The 9,107-nt window shown below is 51.8% G+C and overlaps 1 protein-coding gene across 2 annotated transcripts; it reads right to left on the bottom strand.

Annotated features, from left to right (window-relative positions):
• Positions 1-4,991: 4,991 nt before the first annotated feature.
• LOC123164826 (transcription factor PIF3) lies at positions 4,992-8,605 on the bottom strand. Of its 2 annotated transcripts, none has more exons than XM_044582420.1 (7): positions 7,786-8,605; positions 7,620-7,685; positions 7,431-7,496; positions 6,615-6,938; positions 6,445-6,514; positions 6,224-6,339; positions 4,992-5,414 (listed from the first exon to the last, which is right to left on the bottom strand). In XM_044582420.1, exons 1-6 carry the CDS (start codon positions 8,158-8,160, stop codon positions 6,224-6,226), a joined length of 1,017 nt encoding a protein of 338 aa, XP_044438355.1. In that variant the 5' UTR covers positions 8,161-8,605; the 3' UTR covers positions 4,992-5,414. The 2 variants fall into 2 exon arrangements, with proteins under 2 accessions (XP_044438355.1, XP_044438356.1); XM_044582421.1 differs by having other exon boundaries at positions 4,992-5,417; positions 7,786-8,604.
• Between the last annotated feature and the right edge of the window lie 502 nt (positions 8,606-9,107).

Here is a 9,107-nt window from a genome sequence, read left to right as displayed (position 1 = left end):
GTCGCCTCGGCTCCTCGTGCTGGAAGGCGAACCACCTCGCCCAGTTGGGCGAGTCGGTTGCGTAGGCGGGGTCGCGGCGCTGCTCCGGCGTCAGCAGCGCCCGCCGGCGCCGCACCTCCTCCGCGTGAGCCCGAGCCGTCCGCGGCGCCGCCGGCACTGGGATCCTATCTGGATCCAGATGCCAGTCGTGCGGCAGTGTCACGTCGGGATACGGCAGAGGCTGGCGGTGCTGCTAGTGCAACTTCGCCTGGTGCACTCGCACGTTCACGCGCTGCCTCTGCCGGTGAGGCGCCGGCGCCGGCGGAGGCGGGAGGAACTCTGAGGGGAAAGGGGTGGCGGGGGCCTTGCCCTTGGCCTTGCTGCCGCTGGCGCCGGAGAAGAGGCCCATCTCGCTGTGGTTGTGGTGGCTAGGGTTTGCCGGCGACGAGGGAGCAAAGGTTGGCAGATATGGACGGCGAGTTTGGATGAGGACGGCCCCGCCGCACGGTCGGCTTAAAAAAGGACGAGCGCCGTCGCTGACGCGTGGGCCCGTGGTCATAAATTAAGCTGACCGCGTGGGTAGCGGGTAGTTGGACGGCCGCCATGTGGGGACGCGACGGATAGCGAGAAGGCGCGCGAAGCGTCCGTTCGGCGTCCGCGCCGACGCATTTGGGCGCAAATTTGGGCCGCAAATGCGTCGGCGCGGACGCGACACATACGCGATTTGGGTTTGGGTCAGCGCGTTGGGCCGCCACTTTTGTCTGCGCCGACCCAAACGAACGCAGGCGGACGAAATGGGTCGGCCCTTTGGAGTTGCTCTAATCAAAGTTCCAATTTTATCCTAAGTCAAACTAGCTTAAATTTAACTAATTACATAGAGAAAATTGCTACTTTCAAGAAGGAGAACGACGTCGTCGTGACGCCGTCGCCATCCGATTTGGAGAACCGAATCTAAGGTTTCCCTCAATGCTTGAAGAGGGGCACGGATAATGGCCATGCCAGCGCCTCCAAGAGGGGAAATGACATCTGCATGTCTCGTTGCTGCCAGCATCAGCAAACCGAGCATGGATCCCGCCTGGCCCGAGTCCGAGCAATCACATAGCCACCAGATCAGGATCCGAAGATGATGAAGTCAACCTGCCAGGCGACCACCACCTCACAAGGGATGAGGTGGGGTTGTACCTGCCACTGCCAAAAAGACGTGATCTTTGGAACCGACATGGCATGTAGGTGGACGGCGTCAGGAAGGCAACGGGATAGAGAGCCAGCACGGAGGGTAGGGTGGTGTCAACACCATCGGCAAGTCAGGAACCAGAAGGGGACGTAGATCGTAGCTGTCGGACCCGCCAGAACACCGGCGCGCCAAAGAAACTCGAGGGGGCGCATCAACCGAAGCTTTGGGGCCAAAACCGTGCCGGCAAAGGATGCGTACAAGCAACAAACACTGGAGAACACAGGTCCATGGTTGCCGGGACCCGAGCGGTGTCAGAAAGGATCCACCGTGAAGCTTCGACTGCCTGCCAAGAGAAACCACTGTGACCAGACACGCACAGAAGTTGCCACCGCCGCTCGGATGAGGCGCCGTTAGAGACAAAGGTGGCCTGCACCAGGGCAGGACCAAACCTCGTCTAGCCCGGCCACCTCCACCGAACAACAACACACATGCGAACCCTAAAAAACACACATGCGAGAGTTGTGCCGCTGGGGGGTGGGGCGGGCAGAAGACGGGCAAGAGAGGAGCACCATGGGCATGGACGCCGAACCGGCCGGAGTGGACGCGGCAATTGGAGGAGGGGCTCTCCCATGAAGCGCCAGAAAACAAGTTTGACTTATGACAAACCCAAAAAATTTAGAACGGCGGTAATACATATGTGTTTAACTGTGCGAATTAGCTATTTATCCATTTCACCTACCGCCCGGGGCCGAGAGTAGGGTGAGCGTCCCTGGCGACGATGCCATGTTGCCGCTAGAAGAGGTAGCAAGGTTTGTGGGTGGGACTGCCGGCGTCGGAGTTCGTGGTCGGGGTTTAAATGAAAGGTTGAAACGGCGGCTTGCGTAAACTAGGTGGCAAGACGATGCACGACAACACCCGCCCACAACATACAGGGGGCGTTAGAGTGTCTACAGCAGGACTAGGCAAATCCGCCCCCTAAAAGTCCATGGACGCGTCTGGACATGACCCTAGATACGTCAAACGACCCCTCAGATGTTCTCCGTTGCAATCATGCCCTTCACTTTCTAATCCTCAAATTCATGCAAAGGCATGCATATCGATCGTACACATGAATATCATACGCAAATAACATTTGTTCTTAGCGGAGATACATAGTTCAAACATTTTTATTTTGAGTGCACAATTTTAACACTGATTTCCTTTGTTTTGATTGTGGCTCCCACCTATGCTCCACAAGATCGTTGAGCGGTTGCGTGTACACGTTTTGATCTTTAAAGATGCCGACGCATTTCCAGAAAGTTCACAATATGCTCGGCATCTTGTTCGGGGGGCAAACTTGTACTTTGGGCTTCTCAAAACATTTGTTCAGACTGCCCCTTCACCCTCGTCGTCGACAATCATGTTGCGCGAAATGACACGACATGTCATCAGCTGCCATAATGTTTGAAATTCCCACATAATTGCAGCTCCACAAACAATACCTGAACGAGCTTGGAGCACTCTGAATGCTCTCTCCACTTCCTAGCTCCTCCTTGCATTCTTGCAAGTGGGATTGTTTGTCGCCATGGAGATCGGGTATGGTCTTGACAAACGTCGTCCACCGAGGATAGATGTCATCTAGATGTGTCTGTTGATGGTGTATAGTTACACTGCGAAAAGCATCCCCATCACAGAGTATTTTGAACAACGAATATCACTAGAGCACATTGATGTTGTTGTGAGAACTAGAAATGCCAAAGAAAGCATGCCAATTCCGCAAGTTCCTTGATGCCATTGCTTCGAGTATGATGGTGGCATCTTTAGTGTGACCTTGGTACACACCGCGCAAACCGTTGGAACAACCCTTCCATCGTCAATGCATGCAATCAACTAATCTCTTCCAACTCCAATTGCCATCAACCTCTTCGTGCCTTCGACAGTTGGTTCTCTCAGGTACTCTGCTGCAAACACCTTTACCATGGCTTGGGCAAATTTGACAATGACATCAAGACATGTGCTCTCCCCCATCCAGATCATCTCACCAATGGCATCCATGACAGTACCTAATGTAATCATCCTTAGAGTAGCCATGAAATTCTGCAAAGGAGAGAACGACAATTGTCTGCAACAACACTTTCAAAGAAGTAGGGATCATGTGCCTCCACGCGCAAGAACAAGGGTTAGCTCATGTGGAAGCGACGCTGAAAAAACCCATTATGAAACTTTGTTTGGGTTGAAAGTAAAGTAGTCTTTGTAGACCAGTAGTGTGCCAACGATCCTATCCTAGTGTAAATTTGTCCTCCGTTTGATCGAACCCTTGAAATTCAAAATATGCTCCATTTTCTTCTCCATTTCTTCCTGGATGCTCATCATCGTCATGACCTCTTCATCCGATGAATCTTGCCAATCAAACTCATCATCCGATGAATCCCTCGCTTTTTACCTACAAAAGAATTAAAAAAGCAAACTTGGACATTTTGTCGAACACATAAAGGACAAGGTGTATGACCGGAGGAGCAGGACATAACCGCGAGGACGTCCAGTGCGACACCGTGTCCAGGGCGACACCGTGTCCAGGGCGGCGAGGATGATGGGGAGAGGTTTTGTGCCAGTGGTGCAGTGTTGTGGGTTTAGGATGGCGACAGAGCTAGTGGTGGTAGAATAAGGGACGGTCGGCGCGGATGAGGCAGAGGAAAACAGAGGAAGAGGGTAGATCGAGCTACGTTGGGGACGGTTTGGAGGAATTTGGCGTGGGTCTGGTCTATCAGATTAGACGTGGAGGATGCGCTCGGGCCTCCCGATTTTAGCCCAGATGTAGGCTGGGTTTGAGGGGTGCCGGACAGCCTAAATGTGAGGCCGGTTTGAGGGGTCTAGTTGGGTCACATTTTCATTACCGGTCATTGACCAGGCCATCCATCCGAATTTGAGGGGTCCGACTATAGATGCTCTTTGACAGTTTGAGCGGCGACCGACAGCCGTCATGAGGAGAAAGAAGTGGGGCGTCCGGTCCATGTGAAAAGGCCTTTTCACTATTTTGACCCTTTCAGGAAACTTTCGCACAAAATGAACTCCACGCAAAACTATTTCACGATCTGACCTTTTTGGCAACGTCACAGGCCGTGGCGTTTCTTCTCTATTTAGAAACGCCAAGCTAGCTAGCGTTGCTGCACTTCATAAATAAATGGCAATATGTACAAGCTAGTTGAAACGCCAAACCCCTTGGCGTTTCATGCTTGGGCAGCAACGCCAGGCACCCTTGGCGTTTCCAGCAACGCAGCATACTTTGGTGTTTCTGCCCTGCCACGTAGCGTCTCGACCAGGCCAGCAACGCTAGCTAGCTCGGCGTTTTTAAATAAAGAAGAAACGCCACGGCCCGTGGCGTTACCAAAAGGGTCAGATCGTGAAATAGTTTTGTGTGGAGTTCACTTTGTGCGAAAGTGGATCAAAATAGTGAAAAGAGCCGTGTGAAAATCAACTGAAAGTTACATTACAAAAAATTTCGGTCGCCTAATCTATAGGTGGTCCCTTTGAAATGTGAGCATCAAGACATGATGTGTGCGTATCCTGGTGGATGGCGCGCACCACAGCTCCGCCCCACCACCCCCCGAATTGGGACGCCGGGCAGGTCATGGGCAACTTCGGGGACACCACCCAGGATACGTTCGTAAGGACGATCCTGGTATGATCGCGCCACAACAACAGTACGTCGCTTTCAGTTCAGGCTGGTCCAACAGGGAATCCAAGAACAAAACGTAGAATTTCGCCGTAGGGTCCGGGCCCATCGCAGCCCTCCGTTCCTGCTGCCGTCTTGCAGTTTGTAAAAAACAGGAGACTGCAGGATTTTGAGTCTCAAAATCCAAAATTCAAAAAGTTCCCGGCAGAATATATTCTGAATTTGCCAGGAGCACTGGCTACTGGACTGCCTCGTATTGAGGGGCATTGTCGATGCTTACAAGCAGCACGGTCTGTGCTGCTGCTCATCATAAAACATATTATGGCAGACTAGTCTCAGTTACCTGCTAGTCTTGAGGCCTTCAAATGGACTGGAAAAAAGGAGCATCATCTGATGAGCAATATTTTACAGGGTTCTTCTCTCTAGCTACTACTACTACCGATTGATGAAGCGCTCAGGCCGCTTCAAGAATTAACGTACAACTATATAGAGCGGTAACGGAAAGGTCAATGATTGGCAAAGCTTCGACTGTCGGACTTGCCGGTTAGATCGCTGAACTACGTCGCCTTCGCGTGCCGACTGCAGTGTTACTGCTAATCACTTCCTAAGCTGCTGTCAAAGACAAGGGTTTAGAGACAAACAAACGGTTATTAGTATCTGTCGATGCTTCGTTAAGATATTGGAATGCACGGGATAAATAATTGTTCTTTTGATCCAACTTAGCAATCGTAGCAGATAGTAAGTAGCATGGGGAGAAAACAGTTGATGATGTTACAAAGCACTAGTAATAAATTGGGCTAGGTTGGTTAGCTCAACTGCCTGAAGGCTAGGTTGCTGTCACTGAAGTCATTGAACCGATTAATTTAGGCCAAAGTCTTCTTAGTCAACTACCGCATGTCTAAACAACTTACCTGTTTCATTACTGGCTGCAGTGTTTTTATTTACAGGGAGTCCAGGGTAAAGCTTGAAGTATCGACATTTTTTCACATTATGATGTCCGTGTTTTGGGCACATCCTAGACAACATGACAGTAAACGACACCGTCAGTTCAAACTATTTCTTTTAATCTAGCAATCAGGTTGGACCACAGTCCAACTCCTTAGGCTCAGTTTGTGGTTGCTGAATTATGTTGCACTGAACTTTGTTTTTACAATCTACCGAGGCCACGAAGCACAAACAACCTCGTTAGCCGAACCACCAAATAGACAAAATCCGGTCGGAAAAGTTGGATTATCATAATCTATCACGATGCCCAGTGCAGCCTTAGTCTAAAAGGAGAAGCTAAAAGCAATGGTATGTTGTGCATGTGATCACACTTAAAGCATGTTTATCTTCCTTTTAAAAAACTTATCAGCATATATAATTATCTTTTATATGCTTGACTGATTGGCTCTTCAACCATGCCAAGAAAAACTCACCTACACATGCCGTGTATTTGCCGGTACCATATCATGTGACTGCTCTTTGCTACGTGAGCATCCATCAAAATGGTTCAACATGGATGATTCTTGCCTTAATGAGTTCATCTTGTTTCCTTCAAGGGGGTGAAGGGGTATGGCATTAGAATGAAAAGGTGTGGTGTGTGCGAGACAAATGAAAATGCTGGCAACAACAGATAGTTAAATAATTTGTCACAAACCTGGTGGATCAGCTCTGTCCTGAGCTGATGTTAGGTGATGCTTCAGCATCAACTCCCCTCGCAACATCATCTTTAAAACAGAAGAATACATGTTGTGAGAAAAATCTTCATGAAACCTCAACACCATATGCATCAAAAGTAAGGCACTGGTCGGTTTTGTGCTCTGTTACCTCTGAGGATTCAGGCAACTGAAATGATTGAAGGTGGGACTGTGACGGCTCCAAGTGAAACGGAGGCTCTGGAATGGTTGTTTTAGGACAGCTTGGTAACACAAGAGGCTGTGGTTGATTTTGTTGAGGAGAATTCATCAGATCGAACGAATGACGAGCTCCTGAACTTTGGTTTACAGGTGGTGCTACTGCCCCGGAGCTTGGTGCCGCTACATTTCTCCCACTAACACCAAGTGCTGCAAACATTTGTGATGCTTGCACAGGCTCAAGTGCTCCAGATAGATACGATGGGTTCAAGTAAACGCCGTTTCTCATAGACAGCATCTGTAGGGGGAAAATATCGGGGCGAAAACGCTGTATTAATACTTGCATTTGAACTGTATATTTAAGTTTCAAACTTGCAGTTTAATTATTAGCACCTACCAACTGAATATAGCTAGCTAGCTAGCATAAATGTCAATTGGCACGGCATTTGCCGAAGTGCCATCCGCACTAGGAAACTAGCCCTAACATATCAACATTTCGATCAGCATTACAAATCCCATTGTGAATCCATGGAAATCAACAGTTCTATCTATAAGATGTGTCTAGAAAACACTCGACAGAGCAGAAAGTGGCCACTGCTGTGCTATGTGGAAATTTTCTCAGCATTACTTCACTATCGATCGGATAAAGAATCAATAAGGACAACACCCACGGTAAAACTCTGACTCCGACGTCAATGTTTGCAGTTTGGACCATCAGTTAAAATAAATGCAGTAGCAAGTTAGCCTCTACTCAGACATCAACCAGCCGTCCAGAGATGCATTTACTGACCTGTACTTGGAGCTGCAGTTGCTTCAGATACTCAATGGCCTCGTCAAGCATCGACGCCTTGTCAGTCTGCGACCCACCCCATGAACACACGCATTCAGATTCAGGAACAGTAATTCTGCAGCCCCGAAATTCAGGGACAAAGAAAGAAAAGTAAAGGGGGACGGCTGGTTTTGGTGTGCTGCTGCGGACCTTGTTGGAATTGGGTATCAGGCTCTGCAGCGCCTTCATCTTCTCGTTGATCCTGCTCCTCCGCCGCTGCGCCCCCAATCAATCAAGCAAGCAAGCGAACAATGAGCGGCCGGAAAACGTAGAGGGAGAGAAGAGCAGAAAAGGCAGAGCGAAACTCAGGCAGCACCTTCTCGGAGAGGTTGTGCACCTCGGCGGCGCGGGTGCGCTTGCTGCCGGACCCCCCGCCCCCGCGCGGTCGGTCGGAGGACGTCCCGTGCGGCTCGGGCTCGGACGACCCGCCCGCCTCGCTCTCGTAGAACGCGCCTCCGGCGCCGCCCCCGAGCTCGCCGTACTCCGCCGCCTGGTGCTGGTGCTGCTGCTGCTGGCCCAGCGCGGCCGCGGCCGCCGCCGCGTGGAACGCGGCCCCTCCCCCGAACATCTGGCGCCGCACCTCCTCCTCCTCCTCCTCCCGCCGCCGCCGCCGCTCCTGCTGCATCAGCACCAGCTCCCTCACCGCCCCGCCCCCGCCCCCTCCAAACCCTCCATCCTGCCGCTCCTCCATCCCGCCCGGCCACCTTCCACCTTCTACCGGCCAGATCACGCCGAGACCCCGCGGCTCCTCGCCACCGCTCGCCGCGGAGCAGGAGGAGAGAGAAGGGCTCGCGCTCGTGGGGAGCGGGGGAGGAGAGAGAGGGGCTCGGCTCGGGGTCGGGGTCGGGGGGAGGAGGTGGCGTCGCTTCTTTTTAGTGTTGCGCCCATGCCGCGCTGCTGCGCTGCCGCGGCGCGGGCGGGTGGTGGCCTGCCTGCCTCGCGCTTGCTTGCGCCCGCCCGCTGCTTGCCCGCTTCGGGTGCCGTTTGTTTTTGGCGCAAACCTTTTTTCTCCTTTTTTTTTTTGAGACAAGCAAACTTTTACCCCCTCTCCTCTGCTCGGGTGCGGCCGTGCGGGGGTGGCGTGTCAGCTAGCGGGCTGGATGGACTGTTTGGTTTTCCTCTTCTGCCTGCTGCCTCTGGGAGTCTGTGCTGCGATGTGCTGTGCTGCCGAGGAGAGGGTTGCATTTATGCTGGCTTTCGGTTGAGTGTGGGCTTGGGATACCTGACCTGACCTCAGCTCATCGGTTCCTTCCTTTGCCTCTGGGTTTCTGCGTCGCGGGTCTCTGTGGTACGGCGCTGTGGCGTGCGTGGTGTCTGCGTCGAGTGATGTAGTAATCCTCTCGCGTACTCCCGGTATTTTTCAAAATAATAATTTAAGTTCTAGTACGTTTGTACCAGGTCAAATCTGTTTAGGTTGACCAAATTCATAGAAAGATTTTCTAACATGTACGACACCAAGTACGCAGAGTACAAAATATCTACATCGTCGGCCACAAAGCGCAGAGATTTCGCTCAGCAGCTCTCTCGTGTCACCACGGCATCTTCGAGATAAACACGACAGGTTCGTTCAGATCCCAGGTCCAGATCGAGGGGCGCATTGGCAAAGACAGAGAGCGTGCCCGAGCCACCGCCGCTACA

This window comes from Triticum aestivum, chromosome 7D, assembly GCF_018294505.1.
Source record: "Triticum aestivum cultivar Chinese Spring chromosome 7D, IWGSC CS RefSeq v2.1, whole genome shotgun sequence".
In the NCBI taxonomy this organism is placed as follows: Eukaryota; Viridiplantae; Streptophyta; class Magnoliopsida; order Poales; family Poaceae; genus Triticum; species Triticum aestivum.
The sequence above is the reverse complement of the archived record's forward strand: the minus strand, read 5'-3'. Positions and strand labels throughout refer to the sequence as shown.